General features: G+C 39.5%; 1 protein-coding gene across 3 annotated transcripts in view; it reads right to left on the bottom strand.

Moving 5' to 3' along the window:
- Positions 1 to 25,899, bottom strand: part of grik2 (glutamate receptor, ionotropic, kainate 2) — a 301,017-nt gene that overhangs the window by 155,546 nt on the left and 119,572 nt on the right. For all 3 annotated transcript variants that reach the window (XM_073486919.1, XM_073486920.1, XM_073486921.1), the window contains exon 6: positions 16,384 to 16,557. In XM_073486919.1, the coding sequence (XP_073343020.1) occupies positions 16,384 to 16,557 (174 nt within the window). The remainder of the gene's footprint in view (positions 1 to 16,383; positions 16,558 to 25,899) is intronic.

Below are 25,899 nucleotides of genomic sequence, written 5' to 3'. Positions count from 1 at the left end.
ACCTTGACTGCTTGAAGTCCTTTTGATTTTAAGGTAAGAAGGCGGCAGCCCTGGGGCCTTGGGTTTGAGCTTCCTTTGTGTTAAAGTATGCCTGCACATCTTTAGGTCTGAGTCTGACTCATGCACACTGTTTGATCTGTCTCCTGACAATGCACTATAACTTGAGTAATAATGAGCTTTTGTGAGTACTGATGACTCAATGTCGGCTATGTTATTAAGTGCATCAAGGTACCAAATGAACTTTACTGTGGCTTCTGATAAATAAACTGACAGCTGTATCAACACCGCCTATTCTTTACATCACATGTCCTTAGCCAGGAAACCGAACAGCCTAATTTCTGTTGTCAATGCTGTAGATAGTGACTTTAAAGAGCCTGACAAGTGAACAAGGTAGAGGCAAATAAAAGGTCATCTTACTAATGCCAGACATTGTTCATGACTTTTTCCTCAGTTTCAGAAAAACCTTCGCATCGCTCAACATTGAATCGTTGATCATTGAATCGGCATATCAATCTAGATAGATGGATCATTACACCCCTAGTTTTTTTTGTTTATTTAGTCTCTAATGGAGAAGGGAAATAGATAGAGATGGTGCCAGGCGGCCAGTCTGACTGGATCGCCAGTCAGCCTTGATTTTAGCGACATATTATGTGCCTGATGGCAGACAAATAGTGGAAGGTGAAACCAAGGTTTATAGAGAACCAAATTAATGCCAATAGTGTCATTATTCTATAAGCATTAGATTGTTCAATCAACCTTTACTTCATGATGATACGTTAAAGCAAAAAAGCTGTCTAGTGCCAGTATAATCTCAGATCCTTTTATGCTTTCAGTTCTCCTCAGTGTGCTAATCACAGGGAAGATCTACAAATGCTCTTCATATTTAACTTTTACACAATAACACAGAACTGAATCCATAATGTCTCCAGCTGCAGCACTCAATAAACTGTAAGGTTGTGCTGAGTATGTGCTACACTGCTATGCCACATTCCATTTGATCATGGTTTGTGCAATTATATGGCTATCAAACCTGCCTGTCTCTGTCTGCTGTGAGAGTATACACTGCCAGAAGAAAAACACCCAGAGTGTTGTATTTGATCTCGCTCAAAACAACACAAATGAGTTTTAAGTCTTTAAGCGAAGCTTTGCTAATTAAAAACACTCCTACTCTGTCAAGCATACTAATGCCAAGGCCGTGAATGGACTGTAGACATGACTATAAGGGGAGCTGTGCCATATTGCTTTAGAAGCAGAATCCACTGTCCCATGACTAAGACATACTGTCAAGAGGACTAATAGTCTTAACACTCAAGTGAATCTGATGAGTTTTTCCCAGCAAGCAGATAATGAGCAGAGAAAGGAATCTGCTCTAAGGAGCCTCTGAGCACTACTTGGTAGAAACTTTCTCAGCCTGGGTGGGATCAGGATGTTGGCACGGTGCGATGAGATGAGTTTAGAATTAGCTGTAGGCTTTAATATGGTGAGTGCGCTGGAATCTGAAACAATATACTGTAGTGTATAGAGGCAATTGATAAGCTGCCAGCACTGACCTAAAGCAAGTGTAAACATAGTGCTACGTAGCACAGCAGCCATTCATCAGTTTCCAAGGCTCTCAGAGGTTGTGACTAGCAGACTGGAGGTTAGTCCATCTAGTGTGCATCTAGCTGGCACCAAAACTCTCTGTCAATATGTGGACTGTACATATTTCTCAAATGTATTTCTCTGGCTAACAATCATGACACACCACCATCACCACTATTCCTCCTCCCTCCCCACCACTGTGAGTCAATAACCTCTGAGCCACTGCATGTAGCTTGGTTAGACTAACACTGCACACTTTCAGGAACATTGCACCATGGGTAACAGATCTAATGATGGCTCATGGCAATGAAAGACTTGAAACCAGCTCATTACAGACCAGATGGAATGTCACTCCCATGGCCACTCTCAAGGAGAAGTTTAAAGACGAGTCCACTGGCCTTGAGATCACATTTTCTCCCTTTAATTATATGGCTTTTTCTTAACAGATGGTATTTATTGTTATTTTTCATTTCTTTATGTCTTTAGTGTATTTCTTCTTCTTCTTATTCTTATTATTCTTATTATTCTTATTATTATTATTATTGTTGTTGAGATACAAACATTATTATTAAGATACAAACATACACTTGTGTTATAGTAGTGAGGTAAAAAATGGCAACATTTGCCTGCAGAACAGCACCATTGTATGCTGTGTCAGTGTGTGTGATAGAGAGGCATTAAGCCACAACTCTATGTATTTGTTTTTTAATTGTTTTAATCTCAGTTTACGTACAGACCAAATAATTCTCTAGCATGTAGGGGGGCAGCCAATATGGCACTGCATTAGTTTCTTTACTGGAATGGCATCTTATACCCATTCAACACAGTTCTTAACTACTACAAACCCCATACAAAACAGCATCCTGGATCCTTCCTCCAAGAATAGTTAATGAATCAGGTGTCAAATCAAATATACAGCCAACACTATTCTCATGCCCATGCTCTCAGCTCAACATACAACTGGAAACAAAACCTGGATAAAAAAAAACATTTAAAATATTCCTATTGACCTAATTTTTTGAGGGAAAATAACCTGGACAATACACTATAGGGAGTACTGTATCTTCTGATGTAGCGTTCTCATGTCTATTCAAATTACAACTGAATGGGCTGCTACCAAGGAAAAATAAATCATTCATCAATAACTGATGTTTTGTCAAACCAAAATGCCAAAAATTCACCAGATCCAGCTTCTTCTTTGACGATTATCTGTTTTTGTCTGTTTTTTCTTTGTTTTAAATAGAATTTTTATTTTTCACACTTTTTCACATTTTCATAATTAATCAAAAAAATACTTAACAAATTAATCCAATTAGAAATTCACCATTATTTGTAGCATTACATATATATGTATGTATACATATATATTTATATATATTTATATATATATATATATATATATATATATACATATAGATAGATAGATAGATATATAGATAGATTAGATAGATAGATAACGCTCTGCCTAACGAGTCCGGAGGCACTCTTGGGATCCATAATAGCGCCTCCACACTCTTCTGTTGTTGTCAGTCACATGGCGATGATGCAATCGAACAGAACACCTCTTAAATGATTGGCTGTTTGTGTGTCACTCATGGAACCTACAGATTTAATAGGCTGTTTAAAAGAGCCAGGGAGGGAGCATGCTTGGGATTTGTCTATTAAATGATTGGCTGTCCATGTGTCACCCAGAGAATGCTCCATTATCAAGGGATATGACAGGTTGTTTATTAGCCGGGCGTACACGTTATGTGCTTTCCATCGGTTTGCATTTAATGTCTACATGTGAAACTATCAAACATTATGAACTATTTTCTTATTGCTATCAATGACGTGTCTATTTCCAATACACTGCTATAGTTTTATTGCCCAGGCCTAACCAAATATAAACTGTATATAGCAGTGAGAGTCACAACAACATCACCTCTGAATTCCACCCCCAACAACTGTCTCTCAACATGAACAAGAAAAGTACTCCCAACTGCTTCTCATTGGCTTGTGTACTTATGCAAGCGTAACTTTTCCTCCTCATGCTTTTTTTCACAATCAAATTAATTCAGTGACCCTAACAATAATATTGTATCCAATACTCCAAAGCGCAGAATTAAAATGTTACCTCATATTTCTTTTAAGACTGACAACATGGATGAAAAGGCAGAGCAGCCACTCCTGCAGACCTGCCAAAAACAAGCTGAGCTGAAGCCCTGTTTGAATCTGCAGCCCACTCCTGAAACCCTGTCATGCTGCTGTACAAACTGCAGACATGAAAGAAAACATCATATTATCTGAATACATGTTTTTGCAGATAATTGTGGTAATAAGTGCTTGTTGCTTTAAAACCACTGTTTAAATAAAGCACAAACCTTGAGATAGCCTGTAGCCCAAGTTGGTGAATGTGTAACAGTCATTAAATGTTTGCCAACAGTGAAGTTGTACTGTTACATAATAGCATATTATTGCAAACCCAATTATTGTTCTTACATTTTGCTTCCTGATTTGTACCTACAGTTGACTTTAGTTTTCAGTACACTACAAAAATGATATACACCTATACCCTTAAGATATATTCTAATAAAAAATGAGTCCACTCTATGTACCACTGCATACACATCTTCTCTGTATGCATGATGTTTTATTTGACAACAATATGATCTTGACTGAAATGTAAATATAATTCTATAAATGAACAGCATGCATTTATCATAAAGATAATGACACTTTGGGAAGGGTTAAGCGTGTTTCGTTACACTTTCAAAAAGAATATAAAGGAAATGACTTGCTATGTTGCATCAATTTGAGGTTTTCTAGTAACACTGGATTACTGCTTCATTTGTTTAGTGATGTGCACAGCTAAAGTACAAATACAAATGTCATCACCTTTGCAAGCAGCTTACTACAACTCATGATTATGAGAAACAAGGTCTGCATAGGGGGTGGATTGATGAGTCAAAAACAAGACTTCCACCCAGGAGAACACTGTTCATATTTTAACTTATGCGTATATAAGGCACTCATGTAAGATGGTGTGTATATAACTTAAGTTAGGTAAGTAAAGAACTTATTGTATTCCAAACCATGATCTTTTCCTAAACCTAACCAATTACTTTTGGTTCCTAAACATAACCAAATTGTATCTTTTTCACAACAATACAACAAACGTTGGTGACAAAGGCCGGGTATGATGAAGGTCCAGTACAGCTGCTATTGGTACTCTCTAACAGTCATATATGTGTTTTTCAGAATTTTTGGCAATAAACCTATTTCGAACTTTAGGGATGAGGACATGTTGTAAAAGGTGAGGCTAATTTTTAAGAGTTGATATTTTGCTTACATTTTGCAATGCTCTTAACATTCACCATGTAAGAATAATGGTTACATTGGTTTTGCTCGGACACAATGTGTTTAAAAACTACAGTTTAGATGCTTCAGCATATGTGGTTATCCATATAAATACTAAATGGCCACAACACCAAAATGGCTGCAGAGCCCAGCACTGTTTCCAGAGGATGGAGTGGCAGAGCAAGACTTGCTGGCAATAAGCCACTATGTGCCAGTGGCTCACCACAGTACTGAAACAAACTGTAATTTTAACAGGACAACTCAATTGGAAAAGAAGGTAAAATTGTATTTGAGGTACTGGTTCCCAAATCTTACTGGTTGTGAGCAGTTCAACTAGATTGTTTCTTAAAGAAATAAAACAAACATTTTAAAAAAGATTACATATTGTTCTCTCCTGGTGAAAAGGTTCACAATCCCTCAGATGACAGTCTTTCAGATGGCAAAACTACAAGCTTCAACCCCTCAAGTCAGCGTTGTAGAGGGCGACTGTCTCCCACAGTCCTCTGGGCTCGCAGTAACCCAGCAGACACTAAGTGGCCCTCTGGGCGAACTCTGTGGTACCAGAGTCACTGCTCCTTGTCCTCACCAGCGCTGCCAAGCACCGCCAGTCTCTGCGCATATAACGCCAGCTGCCGGAATAATGTCCCAGAAACATGTCACAGCCAAATTCCTTCTGCAGCATTTGGACAATACCAAAGCCAGATCCAAGTCTGTGAGCCAGAAAGGGAGAGGCAGGGAGATGGCTTGATGCACACAGAGAAGCAGATGGAATAAACTAAGCTGAGAGAAGCCCCATCTAAGAGGCGGAGAAGGGCACAGTCCAACGGCATCATCCCAGTGCAGAGTGTGGGGTCGCAGCCAAAATGTGGAATAACCAAATATTAGTCTCCCCCTAATGACAACTCCTTCAAACAGCTTGAACCCCAGACAAAGGCTTTGGAAGCATTTCAAAGCCACAGCACCAGCCTCATCAGGGCATATTTCACAATGAAACACAAAGGAAAACAGTGAGGCCAGAGAGTGGATCATGTTCAGGGTATCAAACAGCCACACAGGCATCTTCCTGCACTGTGAACCTGCCTGGGTGCTTTGACAGGTCTGAGGTCAGCACCCACAAAGTCATCCCCTCCAAACCAACCTGCAACCCCTCTGACTCACTCCACCCTTAAACCAGTCCAGGCCATGTTCCCCAGCCTGTTCTGCCTCTCCAGGAAGTCTCCAGTGAGACAGAATGAGTGACAAGTTGGAACAGGAAAAGGCAAGATAGAGACGAAAAACCCATCTCTCAATCCCTCCACCAGCCTCGTCCTATTCCAGTCCACTCATCTCTTTCTCTGCCAAGTCTACACCACCACCACGCACACACACACACACACACACACACACACACACACACACACACACACACAGTAAATAAATTCTTCTTTAACAATTTATCTGCCGGAAACAAAACCAGTTCATTCCACAAGAGAAACTGAAAACACAGTGACAGACTGTAAAATAACACATAACGTTTTTTGTTTTAATCAGTTTGTAAATATTAGTTTCAAATTAAAATGAAGCACTGTTAAATTACAGAGATGAGTTATGTCTTCTTTTATGCTTCTCTTAACTGGATTATGACATAACATACCGCTAATTTTAGTATTAATTCCATTCCAGTACCTAAGTACAACCTGCACTTGCTGCACTGCTGTACGGCATTTAACATTATATGGTTAGACTACTCGGGTTCAGTAAAGTATATTGCTGGACACTGTAAAGTGTTCATTCAATACAGAGTGTGAAATATTCTGTATTTGCATTTGTTATTGTACTATCTTTCTACAATGGACTCTGTGGGACACTGAAATTATAAAAAACAGAAGCTCTGTCATATATATACAGTAGGTGATTTGCCCTGACACACCTATGTACACCTCCCAAAGGACATTGTTGCAGGACGCCTTAACCATAACTGACATTTTTTAATTCTACAATTCCATTTGATCCAGTTATCTTCCTTCTCTCCCTGCAACAGCTGTCTTTTTATAACTGTATTAAAGTAATGAGTAAATACACCTTTAAAATGTAGGCAGCAGACTGAGTTTATTCAGGCAGGGTTTTCTCATGTTTCTCCCAATTCACTACAAGCAGGGTCATTTTAAGTTACATGACCCCTCGGAATTTTTTACCATCTAAATTCCTTGAAGGACACAAAATGAACATTGTGCAAAATAGTAGAGCCTGACTGATTTATCGGTTGGCCGATATTAGCGGAAGCTGCTCTATGACGTCGCGTCTGCTCCAGGTTTTGTTCCGCCCTCCGCACGACGTCATACCATGAATGTATAAAGAGAACCCAGCGGGAACGTTTCAGAAGTGGAGCCTTTGGCCTGCCAGACTCCCGACTGTTTTTATACAGTCGGGAGTCTGCACAGGGTGTTTTATTTTGAAAATTGACCGGATGCTGTATGCCGTTCCTGTGTCTCTGACTTCCTGCCGGCGCGATCTGCTCTGTGCAGCTTGTTGCGGCTTCCGTCAAAAATCGACCAGGCAGCCGGAACTGAAAGCAGCCGTGCTCGGCTTGACTCCACTGTGAGCCGGAGCTGATCGCGGCCGCTTGTGATTTGTAACACACTTTCTACTACTAGGGGATGGAGAGTGATGGCAGGTTAACAAGGGGGATGCTTTTTGGTAATTTTGCTAACAAGGAGGACGGCATCCCCCCACATCCCCCCTCAAATCGCCTACTGTATATATGTATATATATATAAAATATATATATACACATATACACACACATATGTATTTTTCACTGCCACTTTCAGCCACATCTCAAAGCCTTCATCAGCAGATGGAATTTGCTCAGTTGCCATGGAAAGGTTTTAGTTATAAAGGATTGTTTTATTAATATCACTTGAATGAAATGCCATGCTTAAGTCATAACTTAACAATCTCAAAGATGGCTGAACAAAGTCTAGTTGTAGATTGGGACTTCATGTTATGGCTACAAGCTCCCAGATAAAAAAACAAAACAAAACAAGAAAAATAAGTGAATGTTGTGATAATATTGTTTTGTTAAACTATCATATTCATATTATTTGATACAGGAAATGTATGATAGTTAAAAGACAAACAAAAAAAAAATAAAATTTGACCATTACTACAAAAACAGACATCTCTTTTCCTGCCAGACAGTAAATAGAGACCACATTGGAGAGGATTATTATTATAATGCATTTATGAGCCGATCTACAGTATTTACGCTCTAAATGGTCTTAAATGCTCGATAAAAATGAATTCATAGATATAAAATACGTGGTGTACATATAAGAGAATGTAAGTAGATTTATTGGCAGCCACATAATAATTGTAAAGTGCTACCACATTTTTGGCTGCTAAGCCTTCAGCAGCGCTCCCTGCTATTTAATAACATATTTCTCATCTGACTCATCCTATCCTTTCCCGGTGTCCACCATATGTCTGTTTGAGTGATGCTCAGATAATATGAATCCTGGAATACGTCTGATTTCTGTGACATTTTTTATAACTCTGTTTGGATCAGATTTTAAATGATATCTGTCAGAAAGGAAATAGCTTTCCATCACTGCCCCATTTAAATGTACCCACAGGTATAGCATATTTATGGTAATATGGGAATAGAAATGATTCATCGGTGATGCTGTGGCTCTGAATACCAACTTCTGTTTTGGAGCTGCAACAAACAAAGAGATGACCTTGATGACTTAAGGGTCAGCCAGTTTGCTCGGACGAGGCTAAAAGTTAACGTCTCTGCGTTCTAATTTATGACAAAGAGATAAATGCAGAAATTACAGTCATGCCTGAGTGTTTTTTTTAACCTGTTTCAATTTTGCAGGGCACACAATGAATCAGACAGCAGCTTAAGCAATTAACAAGGAGAGACATTATGGTAATGAGAGCGTGGAGCTTGTAAGGTCACTCTTGTCGCGCATGTTAAGCCATGACTCAGGGCAGGGATTCTCCGCCGCCAGTTTAATTGAAGGCAGCATAAAGGAATGATGCACAGAATTAGTTTACCTGGTTTGTCACGCACGGACATGCGGTGGAGAAAAGAAAACCAAAGTTCATTGATTTATTCAATCATCTTCATGACTTCATGCAGTGCTACAGGATGCAGTTTGGGACTGCAGTGGGAAATACTGCAGCTCGGTGTGAACAGACTACCTGATCGGGCAGGTGAGGTAGGTGAGAGTGAAACAATGTCATCAGACATCTTTGAAGATGTCATGAAAAACTATGAACAAACACTTCACTGTTTGATTTTGCGATCAAGTTTGTATAACAGACGGTTACACCCCGCTTTTCCAAAACCCCGCTGTTCCGAAAATAGACTTACATTCTTCGTAATGGCGTGGTTTCCCATTTTTTCTAAAGACCCTGCTATTCCGAAAAGGCTATTGGGGAACCCCTGACCCTAACCCTAACCCTATTTGGAAGTAATTGGAACTTGAAAGTCGGATTCGGAACAGCGGTGTTTCGGAGTGGGGGTGTTTTGGAATGGAGGGGTGTCGCAATGGAGGTGTTTCGGAATGGAAGGCCGTCCCCATCACAGACATATCATGGTTGTCAGGACTGTGGGGTGTGGTTGAGAATCGCTGTGAAAAGCTAGTCAGTGGGCCATGATTTAGAAATTATCTTGTCCAAGGTCAGGAATTAACTTTAATGCTCAGCAGAACAGTGTTTACCAACGCAAAGGATGTTGGCTCAGTTTGAACTGGATTACTATAATCTTAGTTATTGAAGGTGTAATTTGTTAGAAGAAGCCAGAATTCGAAGGTAGCTCCAGAATGATACTGTCAGAGGCATTTTTACTGTTGCTCTTCAGTTGTAGCGACTAGCTGCCGTGAGCAAGTAGCTCAGTTAGCGGTGTAGCCAAGTGGCCCTCTTAGCTGACTTCCGTCAGCTGGTTTCTATATATTATATTAGCTGGCGGAAGTCGGCTGGTTTATATATATTATATTAGCTGACTTCCGTCAGCTGGTTTCTATATATTATATTAGCTGGCGGAAGTCGGCTGGTTTATATATATTATATTAGCTGACTTCCGTCAGCTGGTTTCTATATATTATATTAGCTGGCGGAAGTCGGCTGGTTTATATATATATTATATTAGCTGACGGATGTCAGCTTATAGGGCGGGGGGAGTTACTGCGGGCAACGGGACTTGCTTGGTAGGGTTGGGCTGACAGCCATCGACTACTTATCCCTGACCATCGTAACATTGTGATTTAAAAGGCTCCCCACCAGAGAGCACAATCAGGTGGCGTGTCCCCTCACAGTTGCTGTAGGGCAAGAGTTGTTGTTGTTTGTGATATGTGGGGAGAGGAAATGAAAAGAAGTATGTTGCTGCTCAGTGCACTAACATTATGTCTCCATGTCCCGTTTATTATTTTCTTATTAAACCAGCTCAGTGAGGCGACACTTGGTTCAATCCGTGGCAGCAGTGTTTCTTTTCCCGCGGCTGCTGTTTCTCTCAATCATGCTGTTTTTACACAGTTTTCTTAGCCTAGCTTCCTTGGCTAGTTGTCCAAAGTTGTTCTATGCATATGAGGCTGATCAAAGCTAAGTTACGGACATGTGGTGTGGACACGAGGGCACTTTTAAACCTAGCACGGTGATGTATGTTGTTGGTAACAGGAGATAGTTTCCTCTGCAGAGTGAGACAGTTGGAGATTCATGTCAGAGCAACGGTGGGAAACAGCGGCGGCTACAGTGGTGCGCTAATACACAACTGCTGCCTTAAGACAACACTGAGGAGAACACTGTCTCAAATTCATAAACAACAATGTCATCGTCCATTACAATGTTTCACTGTAGACATTGTCATATGCCAATTCGGCAGACATCGCCCCCTAACGCTTGGTAACCAGACTGGGACTGAACACAGCCTCTGAGACCGACAGATGCCCATTTGAAGACAGGGGATACAGTAAGGAGGTGATATACTGCAGCTCTAACCAGGACTGTGACGCCATGGACAAAAGGACACAGCAGAGGAGAGTGAGAGAGTTGGGCAAGAGCAGTGGGTGAAGAGGGCGTGTAGAGCCGGAAATTTTTTTACATCTTGCTCTGTGAATTGAAGATTTATTTCGACCAAACCAGAGGTGATTGTGGAAAGACAAACAAAGACTGTGTTGGTGAATTTTATTTTGCCTATGTTAAGTTTGGATTAAGTGTGTTTTACAATGAGTTAACGAGGTAGTTAAACTTGTCCTAGTTTGGTAAAAGAGAGAAACTTGAATCCAGATGGCCAAGAAAAATTTCTGGCCGTATCTTACAAATTTCCCCTTAGCACACAGGGATGAAGTGGATTTGTGCCGGAAAAATATTGATACAAAATGCTGCATGTCACTTTTTTCTAACAGTTTTTGTAACCTAACTCGCGTAAAGGTTACATTTATTCCCAACTCTTCAGCGCAAGTGGCGGAGCTGCTCTGCTCGGAAACTTGCTCAGGAAACTTGTACACAGAGCCTTGCTCCCCAGGTGGTCTGCCAGCATTTCTTTGTTCAGGTCAGCTCTGCTCCTCCTCGACTCCTTTCTAATCACAGTTAGAAAAGCACAGATTTTGCCCGTTCCTATTTTTGGCGCTTACAGTTTAATTATTTATTGAGTGAAATTTTCAAGGAGGTGCATCATTTATTTAGCAAAATAAAATAAATAAACCAAAATATCAGCTTCAACAAACCAACCGGCAATGGGTTGTGCCAATTGCTGATAGATGACATATTCGTCCGATCGCCCAACACTACAGCGCAATAAAACTTTGATAAAACAAAAAGAAAAAAACATGCCACCAGACATTTAAAAACCTTCAAAGATAGCACCTATGGATTTTTTACTGAACTGCATGTTATGTTATTGTGCCCAAGAGCAACACCACATCCTTAAGTTCCAAATCAGTGATGTTCTTAAAGTTAGCAGTGTACAGTTTCAAAAGTTCAGCAGTGGTGACTAGGAGGATATTTTATAGATTCAGGGGCACTGTTGGGTTCAGTTTAATTGCATCATCAAGATCAGATACTTCACATCGCTACACACTGAACAATACCACTGCTGCCACTACTGACTACCCAGCAAAAGCTGTGCTCTTAAAGTATAAAGTCAGCAACTAGCAAGTAAAAAATCAAGACATCTTAAATAACAAAATCCACAGATACATAAGCCGCTTATCTCACCAATGCCTGGTCACAGAGAGTGACAGCAAAATTCATCTGTATCATATTCTCGCAAATTGACTGGCATAGAAATTTTTGGTGATATAGGCCGTATCCAAAATCACTGCTTATTAAATACCTGGTGCACTATAATTACCAGTATGTAATGTGAAGAGTTAGGACCCAAATGCAGTACACAGGAAACCAGGAATAGTTGATTGTGGATTTTATTGATCAGACTCAGCAGGATCAGAGCAAGGTGAGATGTACTGAAGATTACTGAAATGTCTCTTAACAAAGTGTCTGGTGGATTTGCTGATATGGCAGACAGAATTGGGCAGGATATTAGCTGTGTGCGCCGTGCACTTAGTCCAAACACACTTGCAGCACAGAAGAACAAGAGTTACAATACCAGGCAGAGGAAGGCAGGCGATGGGCTCGTGAAGGCGGAAGCCAGCAGGTGAAAATGCACAACATACACATACACAAAACAGCAAGTGAAGCAACACAGCTAGAGTCTCCATCCGCAGGAAATCCCAGAGAGACGGAATGAAAAAACTCACTCTGCAGCGTAACTGGGGAGATTTTACACAACAGGCAAAACAGTATCCAAAGAAATAACTCTGTTGAAATTACCGTTTATGTATTAGATTTCTGAGAAAAAAATGCTAATGTGACCAGCTAATGTGAGCGGTCTTGTCCATGTCAAGATTGATAAAATGTTTGATTGCATAGGATTTTACTGTAGGTTTTTGCCAGCTGCCAACAATACATTTTGACAGGAGTAAATAGCTTTAAACATTACAGCAACGTTGGCTCCACACATCCTATTATTACTCTGCAATAAGCCATACTGTTCAAACTGCCATCCCAAGCAGTAAATGTGAAACAATGGTGATGAGAGGAGAAGCAGTGAGGGAAAGTGAAGTCTCTGAACTGTTCGCTCAGTGCAATCTGTCATGATCTGCAAGTCCATAAGTTACAGCACATCAGCAGTTCACTACTTAAGCACACAAAACCGTAAATACTGCACACAAATGAAGCCGTTAATCAAACGTTTACGGAACCTTTCACCATGTCAATATGCATTAGCTGCTGACTGATTGCCATTTGTCTAATTAATCAATCCCCACCTTCAAACTCATATGCCATTAATTCACTGATGAGCAGGGTCACAGCACACTCCTCACACACATAAATCTTCGCCTGTCATTGATCTAAAAATAACCACCCAGATCTGCTCGCCTGGTGATCTCTGCAGGAGAGTAAAAGAGATGAATATAAACACAAAGATGGTGAGAAAGATCTTTGATTTTCAAGTTTGTCCGTCTTTACGTGGACTTAAGACATCAAATTGACTCTCGGACTCCATGTAGCAGCGTCTGCTGGAATCTAGTGGCTATAAAGGCACTCTGAGCTTTTTGTGCTCTGAAAAGGTACAGTTATTACACACACAGTCCATTTCAGGTCTCAAGTGGGTAACAGTATTGATTGAGCCACAAATCCAACAAAAGGGGCTTAAACTGAGTAACACCCACTCCCCAATATCAATCCAGAAACATGACTCAGCAAGATCTCGCTCTTTTAGGTGAAAAGAAGGGGGGAATCTGTTCTCCAGAGGTAAGCCGCTGTTTTCAATCAGCAGTCAACATGTTGCCGCTGCAGCCGCCAGTGCTTTCCAACTGGAATCAGACCAAGCGGCTCCATCGGCCTCACGTTTAACACCTCAACAGTCACTCTGGGAATATAACACAAGGACTCTGATTTCACTTCTGCCTTCCTTTCACCCACTCTCTGTCTTCTTCTTCTTCTCTTTTTCATTCACCCCCTTCATCTCATTGCTCTTCTCTCCTCCATTACTCTATTTTCCTTCCCATTCCTTGTCTCTGGTGGGTTGACTTTTTTTGGCAGGGTTCCCAGATAAGAGTGGTATGAAAGCAGTGTGGAGGAACGGTTATTGCAGGCAGTGTGCTCTGATCAGAGAAGTTTCAGATCACAGTGACAGAGAGTCTTCTTATCACACCCGAGGCTCTCAACTCATGGCACTAAGGTTTTCCATCTGACTCCCTCAGGATGACTGGGATGTTACTGTAAGAGAACCCACCATACATCCACCCTAACAAGTCTATTATGTCCAGAACAATGCTTTATATCTTCAGTGACTTTATGGCTGTAAAATCCGGCAGAGTTAAAGTGGAGTAGAACTCGGAAATTCACAATCTTTTTGGTAGATTGGTCCATTGCGGTAAGTTTCAGTTAGCTTTACAGTTCTGTATCAGCGGAGTTCTGACCCACTGACACTGCCAGCATTTCTTGAAGCATCTCTGAACATATTTTTCATTCGTCCATCTCAGAGAACAGACACACTTCTACAAACCTCTAAATCTGCACTGGCTCAGAGAGCACTCACATTCAACAATACACAAGGCTCTCCATCCTTTTACACTCCAATTCTATGTTCTTTCTCCTGCATGTTTACACCTAATGTCCACTGGATGTGACTTGGCTGCCTTCACATCTCTGTTATGGTGTCAGTGCCAATTCAAAGTGTTTCAGAGGCAGAGCATCTATAGTAGTCTGTGCATCAGCAGCCACATTTCCAGCCTTATTGGGTTTTACTGACTTGTTTGGGCTTCAAAAATATATTGAACACTAGTTTGTAGCTCATTCATGATTGATGGGTTGACACAGTATTTCCTGAATAGTAGAAGGAAAAACCTCCTCCTGCTTCACATATTTTTCAGGTAATTGACAGAAACAAGATTGTTTTTTTTTACTTATTTACTTAGTTGAAGACATTTCAGGAAAAAATATAATGCATCATCAATAAACGTATGGCAACTGGCTGTAAAATATACTGTATACACATATACAGTATATTTTACATATATATATATATATATATATATATATATATATATATGTATATATATATATATATGTATATATATATATATATATATATATATATATATATGTATATATATATATATATGTATATATATATTTATATATATATATATATATATATATATATATATATATATATATATATATATATATGATGTTATTGTGATAAGAGACTACACTGTATGTCGTCTTAGATTTTGGATGTCATTAATCCGGATATAACGACCCACCACCCCCAAACCACAATGTCATCGTCCATCACAATGTATCATTGTGGACATCGTCATTTGCCAATTCTGCAGTCATTGCCCAACCCTACTTTGTACCCCCAGCTAGAAGCGATATGATCTTTGGCTGCGAGCCATCCTCGGACATGGCAGCAGGGTGCTTGTTCTTAATATGGTACTGCACATTTCTACAGTACTCCTCAACTAAAGAGTGGCATCACACATTTTAACTTACATTTGACTTTGTTGTCTTTCTGGAGGGAATGTTCCCACAATGAGCTTCTTTTAGCACTCTTCACTTTTTACCTCAGACTGCTTTAGTGAAGCCATTAGCAGTCCGTATGCAGATTAAACTCTAGACCAACATGCGTAACTCGCGTAATGCCTAACCTAATCATAATATAGCCTAAAAATATTGCAATATTATTGAAAAGGAAATATTGCTGAGCCCTATTGTTTAGAAATAAAAGCATTTATAAAAATCCACAAGTAAGTTTCACATGTCTGAGATGTAAGTGGTTCCAGCAAAGATACAGCGTATAAAGATAAGAAAACCAGCAGTGTGTGAGCCATTACACACGGGCTTTATTCGCATGTCCGATGGACATCTACCAGTACGATGAAAGTGTCTCTTGCTGAACAGCTGTAAAAGAGTCTGAATGTGATGCAGCTGCATCCAGTTGACATTAATGGTAAGTTACTGTAAAGTAAGGCACCTCGTTTCTGTCTTGTTTCTCACTGAAGTCATTAATTGTTATCTCTACCGCTGTGCATGAAGCACTTGATGATGTCTGCACCAATTCAGTTTACAGTTTACAACACTGGGTTCATTTGTGATAAGTTGGCATGAACACAAAGGACCAGGACTAAACGGCAACAATGTATTATATCATATCCTTAGTCCAGAACGACAAGCAAGTATCACTGGAGCAAATGGATGGAACCAGTATATGAATCCCTAAATATACTTAAATGAACAATGAGACACAACCTCAAGTGAGCGGATAAATGCCATATCATAAAAACCCATCTCTGACAAAGTTTTCATTGATTCCAAGAGTTTGTGACTGCAGCAGATTGATTAAAGGATGGATAGAGGGATTCATTTACAAATATTTTATTCATTCGTTTCGTCCATGAGACTTACGGTCATGAAGCCGTCCAGTAGACCAGAGTCAGGTTTGGGTGGAGCCTGAAGTCGCTCCATGGACCACTTCTCGATGATGGAGGCCACCTGGCTGTTCTCCGTGTTGAGGATCCTGAAGCCCGTCATGTTCACACCACTGTATCGGTAAGGCTCCACGTCCAGTGCAAACAGATCCTGGAAATAAGGAAAATACATTAGAAACAGGCGAGAGAGAGGCTCAGCCCAAAGTTATGTACTGAAATCAGCAGGGGGACAAGTAGTTAGCTGCATTAGCTGCTAGCCACTGGTTAACTAACAGAGCGAATAGCTTACAGCAGAGCTAAAGTTAAAACACTGCAGGACAGAGAGTTTCTGTTCAGAAGTACATGAAGCGTTTCACTGTGAGCTGCAATTAATGTGACAACAGAAGAAGTTTACACCAAATAAATGTACCAAAGTCCTTCTGCTGTTTACAGTTTAGAGGTAAAAGTACTTTGAGTTTGGAGTTACAGACACTTCACATCATTTTACCAAACTTGTGTCAGACATTAAAGAAACCAGATACAAGCAGTGAGCAGATGGTGGAGTAGTGTCCAGTGTCAGTCCAGGGGCAGAAACCATTTTGGATTAAATTGAAATTTAAACTGCTTGTAACAACAAATTCATTACTTTCCCAACAAATCTCTTAATTGAGCATTTGTTTTATATTAGTTCGCCAGGTTATTTAGGATGGATATTTTCCTTAAATGTGTCACCCTTCTGTAGTACTCCTATCTCAAAACATTATTTAGGTTTCTCACAGAACAATAACATCTGGTAGGATGTGATGGAAGTCAAATAATAATTTTAAATGTAATATGCAACTTGCCACAGCTGTAAGATGCTGGAAAAACTTGGAAAGGCACTTTGAAAATGCTTGAAAAGTGCTTGAATTTACAACTAAAAATGTGTAGGAACTGCAAGTTTAAGATATAAATTATTACTGTTTACAGTTTGAACATTGAGGCAGAAATAATTTTTAAAAAATGATTAATTGTTTAATTAAAAGTATTGTATTGTATTCAAATGAATTATATTGTTTTGCTTGTAAATATCTCCCTGTATTCCTTTATTATTGAAAAAAAATTCAACTTAAGAGCACACCTGCAGTTGGTGTCAAGCCCTGACAAGTCCCATTCACTTTTTGAGAGGACAGTTGGAGCTTACAAAGACATGAAACTCTCTTGGTTGAAAGATCAGCAGAGATACAGAGATGAACAATATGAACAAAATGTGCTAGAAAATATATGTTTTTTTGATTAAAAAAGGTAAGGTACCAACTACATATATCGGTCAGGCGATATTATTGGCCAATATCTGCCTTTCACAGATATATCGGTATTGGCATATATATGTTATATATGCGTCGATATGAAAACTCTGTTTTGCAGAAAAAGATTCTTGGAGTAATTGATAATAACATTAAAATAAATTCCTTGTAAGTTTACTGTTTCTGGTGCCATTTTGAATTCTGTTCGTCCTTCACTAACATAAATGACTGTCCATGCTTGATACCAAACCTTTAAATGATAATGGCATTCTACTAATCCCACCAAATGTTTAAGTGCACTGGGGGAGCATTGAACAGCTGGCCAGGACAATACCAAAAGTCTGCCTTTGCATCCTTTACACATAGTACACTTAACTATAAAGAGACCTATACTAAAGCCTGTGCTCACTAACCAGAAATAGCAGCGCTGGTGCAGAGACTGCACATAAGTACGTTGGATTGATGACCTGTTGTTCATAAAGACACAGTGACAGCGTTTCCCCTAAAACCACAAATTCCTGTTTGTTCATTGATTAAAAAACATACATTAGGCAAATAGTTCCACTTCAAAAGGTGTTGGCAGGTTTATTTAGGAAGATATTAGATTGATATCCATATTTTCATCTTACTCACAGAGAGCAGCCATAATATTATATTTGTTTGAATATCTCTTTAAAATGTAACTGACTGCCACTGCTGATTTTGTTATTATAATGCTAGCAGACCATTTTTATATTATATATTTTATATTTTTTATAACTCTACGGAAATCTACCGAACTACATTACATACATCATGACAGTAGTGAACCCTATCAAATCTAACAAACAAAAAAATACAAACTAACTGAACAAACCTTCCGTACAGTAGGCTTTTTAGACAAATGTGTTAACACAAGGTAAGTGATGAGCAGCCTAAAGAAAAATCTGGCAAGAAAATGGCTGCCATATGTGGCCTCAGTATGGCTGCGTTGTTCACTCTGCTGGGAGAATTAGGTTGTCAGCACTGGACTCTCTGTCTGCCAAACACAACAGTGGGAAATGACAAGACACCCCTCTGTCTGTTCTCACTGTACCTCCCCTGCCTCACTCTGGTTTGTATTTTACTTTTCATCTTCCTGAAAACACCAGAGGGATATTTAATTATCTTGCTTAAATTGTGCCACGCTGAATAGCTGCAGAAAGAAAGTATGCACATTTAGATGTTTCATTTCAAACCGAAAATGATCCCTTTTAGCCGCAGTGATGAAAAGCACAGACAGTTGAAAACCTGAAATATTCCATTTTCAAAAGAACTTGACATTAAAAAAGTAAAGGAGGAGGAGGCGGAACACAGAGAGAGAGACAGTGTATTGATCCGAGCTAACACAAGCAGCCTCTTCAGGATAAGAGGGGGGATGGAGCTTCAATAAGTTTGATTTGAGTCAAATCTTTGACCTGGAACATGGACTGAGAGCAAGTTTACACAGTCAGGGAGCTGAGAATAATGCTCACTAGTGTGTGCACATATGTATCTGTGTGTTGTTTTGCATTTTATTCTGTAGACATTGAAGGGGACTTTGTCCTGAGATAACCAAAGGCAAAACAGTCACATAAAATCAGAAAAGCTACAGACTCTGAATCCTGCCTTTTCACATTTAGGTGAAAAATTATAAGTGACACAGTCTTCTGTCTCATCTGTCTTCACTCCACGGGATGTACTGATGCCTTCACTTTTATGCCTTTCAGTTAGCTATCAGTCTGTGGACGACACAGAATTCAAACAGCCTGTAACCACTGTGACAAAGAAACACAAATACTATTATTAATACTACTACTACTATTAAAGCTGTTAATTAATATTAACACTACTAATGAAACAAATGTATAATATATGTATTGTTATCCTGAAATTAGACTATATATCGTCTTAGATATTGGTAATGGTTATATGGTGATATGTCATAAATGTTGTCTTTTCCTGGTTTTAAAGGCTGCATTACAGTGAAGGGATGTCATTTTCTGAAATTATTAGACTTTTCTTCTCATTGTAAACTTGCCTTTACCAACTTCACTGTCATTTTATTACCATTACTGAGGATTATTCATTAAAAATCTCATTGTGTTAATATTAAGTACCAGTAGTCTTCTCTACAGTTTTTGTAGCAATATTGATATTGTCGCCCAGTCCTAGCATTTATGAAGTCCTCTTGAGGATGGAGATTTTAAAATATCGAGATACATATCGTGTTTCGTGAAATATCCTAAAAATATTGTGTTATTATTTTAAGGCCAGATCGGCCTGCCCTAAGAAGTATAGGTGTAGGAACATATCTCCATCGCCTCTGCATTACATTGAGGCCCTGTTGTTCTTGTTAACCCCTTTCATCTGGATGAAGACGATTTACAGGCTACAGGGGCGCCATCTTATCTCCTGGCAGAGAGGATAGTGTTTTTCTGGACCATAAAGGCTTCAAATGAGGACAGTTTTAATTAATTTACAACTAAACTCCCATTTCTGAACTCTCTTTCCCCTTTGAACAGATAAATTCTCCACAGGTCATGTTGAGTCCTCTACCAGTTCACCAGGAGGTACGAACGAACTGGTCATCAGAAGGTGTCAATACAGAGTCTTTACATGTGTAAATTAATTAACACATCAAATGGCTCTCTCCCCCTTTCTTTTACTGTATTTCTTTCTACCTGTGTCTCTCTCTCTTCCTCTCTAAACTTCTAATCCACACGTTAGGAGAGAGGACACTGGAAACCTTCTGACTTGTTGTTCTATGCCAATACTCCCGTCTGTTATTTACGACACATGCCTGGGCTCCTTATCTGTGGTCGCATTCCAACCAAATGGTCTCTGTGTTCCTCCAGATTTCAGACCATTTCTAATTAACCATTAAGTCAGAATCTCATTCTCTTAATTCCAACGGATTAAGGGTCAGTAAGAGAAGTTCATAAAACTGATCTTTTTCCCGTTTCTCTACGATTAAGAATGACTGAAATCAAGTTTTAATGTTTAATCTGTACTGTGTTCGGTGGAACCACAGCACCTCCTGATGGTGAGTCCTGGTACAGTTGGACGAGAAATATTCTGTTTAATATGTTCATGGTTATAACCAGTAAATTACTCTGATATGTCTTTGTTTTAACAAGTATTAAGCTGAAATATGTATAATTAATGTTTAATCACGTCATAATCATTTTCATGATGGACAAAGTACATCTATTAAGCCATGGTGAGAATCTGTGAAAGGTGAAGCACGGTTTTGAAACGTTTAAAACTATAAGTTTAGTTTAGTGAGTTTCTGTGAATCTTCACACCTCCACTAAATCTTGGAGACAAAAGCCGGTAAGCCCCGCCTAGACACGCCTCGGTTTGGAGATAGAAAAACAGGGAGACATCACGTCTCTCGAGTCCAGTTTCCAGTTTTTCAGTGTTAGTTGTTTTTAGTTTTTGAGTTTTTAGTTTAAGTTTTCGTTTTCGTTTTAAGTTTTTCTTTTGTAACTCATTTTTTTTGAAGCTCTTTACTTTACTTTGAAACACGCTCCAAGACAGCGATCTCAACAGAAGTGCTCACGCATTGATTTTTCTCACTTTTATATTTTTCGCAGTATTGATTAGCTTCTTTTATTAAGTTTGTACCAGAACAAAGTTCTGTTTTAATTTGTTTTATACCGTTAAGTATCGTAACCTGCTTTTGAAGAAGTGAACTTAATTTAGATTACCTTGCATTAACTAACAACGGAAGATCCGCCTGATCAACGTATCGTCCTCAGTTATTTTATTCAAGAAGTTAAATTTAGTTTACAAAGTCAGAGCCTGAGAACCACTCGAAGAAACGAAGAAGAACATCTTTATCACAATCATCATCACGACACTACAGCAACTGGCTGTGTCCGAGACCGTGCAAGCGGTTTTCCAACGAAAGACAGACTCTTTAACAAGCCCCCAGCGCTCGCTAGTGGTACCATCCCGCTGGGCATTGAGCCAAGATCTGCACCGAGTCGGTACGGGACCAGCTGCCCTCTTCCTAAGACAACGGACCGAGGTGCCCGACCGACTGATACTGGACGAGCTGACCCCCGGCCATTGGACCGGGACTGCCAGCTAGAGCCGCAAATCACCCGAGGGAATCCGCTGCCGCGGACTCCGCAACTCTGCTGAGAAAGTAGGCTCTCCATCACTCACAACTGGATTCACACATGATACATGAGATGGTGTCTAATGCTCTGGTTCTGATCTTGTAGCTTAAGAGAAATTCGGTTAGGGTCTCGCTAGTATTAAAATTACTACCGTAATATTTAAATGCTTCAACCTAACTCGCGATCTCACCATCAGCCCATATTCCACTAATAACCCATTACTTAGTTATTTCACATTTCCTGTTACCTGTGTTATTCATTTAAATTGCCATTTCATTTATTTAACCTGAATTATTTAGTCAATAAACATATTTAACCGTATGTCGTTGTCTGTGCGGGTATGTTTTTAATGTGGAGAACCGATGGATATGTGTAAAATTCACTACTTCATTTATGAGATTGAATAAATTGATCTGAAATTGATTAGAATTGATACAAGTTAAACTTGTCCAGTCGAATTTGATTAATTACCTCCGGATTATTCAAATAGACAAAACAAAGGAGGTGGTGCCCCATTAACGAGTGTTTTATTAATCGCCAGTGATTAATAAATTACATTTATTATTAGTGTATCTCCTACATAGGGGAGGACAGTAAAGAGGCAGATAAGAAAGAAAAAGAACAAGAGAAGGAGAGTGATAAAGAGGAGAAAGAAAAGACCATGGATATGTTCTGAGAGGTTTGTAGCTGCCTTCTACCGTATATGTAGATGGGGCCCTGGGCCCTTTATGTAGGTGTTCTCTATTTTCTTCTGATCAAACAAGTTTTACACTGTGCATTACACTTGTTCCCTTTAAACCATACAGTTTTCGTATTCATGACCTCTAGTTCAACACAAAGCAAATCAAGTTATATCAGTGCCCAAACACATACTGTGCACACATCCATAATCACTGTTAAATAGGCTGGGAAAGGATCTGACAGTAATGAAATCATTGCAGGTCTGAACTGATGCTTGTGATCGTAGGGACCAAAAACTTAGCGGTCACTTTACTCAAACTAGAGCACAAAATAAAACAGTAGCTATGCGTTATTCAGTGCTGCATGGAGTGCTCCAGGGAAGGTTTGCAGTCCATAGGTCTCTGTCCATGAGCAGGATGGCGGCATTTAGAGGTCTTCACAGAGTTTTTTATTATCCAGAGGAACTCTGAGCCTTACCGAGTAGCTCACAGCGCTGTCTGCTTGTAGTCTCTCGTTTACAGATAGCAATCCTGACAAAACTACACATGGAGCTGGGTCAGCTAGCAGCAGCTTACAGTCCTTTCGCATTGCTAATTCACCACTCACTAATAGAGCGTTCACACCAAACACAAGGTGAATATTCGCCTCTTGTTACATGAACGGGATTATTAATTTTTATTCACGTTTCTCGTGCGGTACCCAGCTCAGTGAATTTGAGCGTCTTGAGCTGCATCTGACGGCAATAAATGGATCAGAAGAATGCTGAAATAACAACATCATAATGCCGCCTTAGAAAAAGCCTGAATTCATGCTTCACCAGGTCTGACTGCCAGACGACAAGCAAACAACTTTTAAAATGCTTGTTCCATGGATGCAGTTCAGAAAGATCAAGGTTATGCTGTGCTGAGACATATTTCCATAATTTACCAGGTAGTCTGCCTTCCTCACTCACTTTTCTCCATGCTAGCTCCTGTTTTGTCCTGTCTCAGTACCAGTAGATGTGTTATCATGGCCTTAAATTATTGGACTTAACCACACTTCACTCACTGACTTTGCGGTGCATTTGAGGGAAGTCTACAAGTCTTGATTGCCCCTTCAGTTGTAACATTTTAATTCTTGTGTTTCAATGAATATTGTGACTCTAATATTGATTGTAAAAACATTTGATTACTGTTAACATGTACAACACAGATATAAGTTACCTACATTAAAATTGTATCCAATTAGTTCAAGAGGTTTTTGAATAATGATGTTAAAACCAATGACTCTTACAATTGCCCCATCATCGCCCAGTCATTCCTAATTAGAGCCAGCTGACTTCTGACTGTTTGAGCAATTGTTTTAATTTTATCTTATAGATATGGGGTAGGAGCTTGATTCAACTCGTAATATATACCTTAAGAGCGGGTCAAGAGAGATCTTTAACTGTATTATTTTGTGTGGACATGCCTGGACTACACAAATCATTCCAGACCAACACGTTCTCACTCCCAACTTCCTACAGCATATGAAACTCAAGGCTACTTTCCCCTCTAACGTCAGTTTTGCTCACAAACTACCTGGTTAGGTTTATAATAACATTATGCTGCTGTATTTGTTGTGTTTGGAGAGAGAGAACAGGCTGTCCAGATGTAAGAGGAAAGGTCTATGGCATTTTAGTACAAAAGTTATAAAGATATTAAATGTAATAATAATAAAATAACTACGGTGTAGACCCTTATTTAAAGCAGCATGGAACTGAAAGTCAAAGGTCTACCAACCTGGTTAGCCCAACTTAAGGTAAATTACATGAGAATGACATCCGTTGTCTTTTTTCTTGAATGATATTGAGCTACGCCTTCTCATTATCTGATATTTCTACAATTCAACATTCTGAACTGAGCACTGGAAGAAAAATTCTATGATATTAGACATGTAAAACAGAAATAGGGAGGTATAACTTACACTACAAACAAGGGGTTGGTTCAAGGTGGTATTAAGAATGTGACTGACATGAAGTTATGTTTACATGAATATTGATAAAGGTATAACCGAGGTTCTTATAGGCAAGTCTTGCCACTTGGTAGCCATCTTGGCAACGCCCCCATACAGTTATTTTGGGATAACAAGACCAGGCCCCTATCTAAATGAACGGGGACAGAACCACAACTTCACTTTTAATGGTAATCTGGACATAAATACTACATCACCAGTCAAATCTGATATATAAAAAAAAACATTTAAAAAGTTCAGTGACTTTGCTCACTTCGCCCTTTTGCCACAGCTTATACTTCTACTGCGCACGCACATGGTTTCACGACACCAACTTCTTTTTCGGCTCAATACAGTGCCGCTGTCAGCTCATCCTACCAGAGCACTTGGACAAATGCTAGTTTAATGTCTAATGTTTGAATAACCTCACCGTTCTTGGTAATCCTGGGTATTAGCGTGATATCCCCCTCTTCCATGCTTATTTGAAGTCTGATTGCAGCTACACCAAATCAGTTGAAACTGTTGTGAATCTCAGCTGTGCACTCCTGTCAATGCAATAACATGATCTTTCCTGTTTCAGCTGTGATAGAATATGCTATTGGCTTTCGGGGGGAAGGGGCAGGATATGTATCAAACAACTGCTATCTCTGGCGTTGTGGACTTTTCTGTTCGTTGTGCCTTGAATGGCTTGTCTCCTCTATAATGTCTCTGACATAACATCATATTATGAGGAGAAGTTTACTAAAACTAAATAGAGGTGACAGTCTTGTTCCTCTACCCCAAATTCCCCTTTTCTGTATTAAGTTTGACAATTTTTTTCAAGGACAGTTGTGTTGTACACTTCTTCACTGATTACAAACTGACGACCTCGCAAGGCTAACGAAAAGTAGCTTGCTAGCGTCTTCAGCTGTCTCCGTCAAACATGTGACATGTGTAACCTTGCAGGTTGTACTGTATGGTGCCTCAACCTTCCTCAGTGCCAAAAAGGTCTCTCTCTTCTTGGGTTGACCACATTGCTCATTACTGTCAGCATATGTACTTTACACTGAGATGACTAAAATAGTTTGCTTCAAACACGTTTCAAGATTCAAATATGTTCTAAGTATAAAACCTTCATGGTTTAAGAAATCCTAATTCATATAGTCATAGTTTGTGAGTCAGAGCTTGTTTACATTTTTTCGGTATTTTGTCAACAGTTTTACAGTAATCTTTTTAATAATGGTGGTCTGTGGTATAATTGGGACTGTGGCTGCTGTGTCTCAGTAGGTAGAGAGTATTGTTTTCTAATCATAGGGTCGGTTCAGACCCTAGCTCCTGTCAACATGTTTAAGTGTCCCTGGACTGGTTAGACTGGTGCTTTCTATGATTGCTTACTACTACATTGTGTATGTGTGTGCGCACGTGTGTGAATGACTGAATACGAGTGGCACTGTAAAGTGTTTTAGATAA

The sequence above is a fragment of the Pagrus major genome, chromosome 18, assembly GCF_040436345.1.
Source record: "Pagrus major chromosome 18, Pma_NU_1.0".
NCBI lineage: Eukaryota > Metazoa > Chordata > Actinopteri > Spariformes > Sparidae > Pagrus > Pagrus major.
The sequence above is the reverse complement of the archived record's forward strand: the minus strand, read 5'-3'. Positions and strand labels throughout refer to the sequence as shown.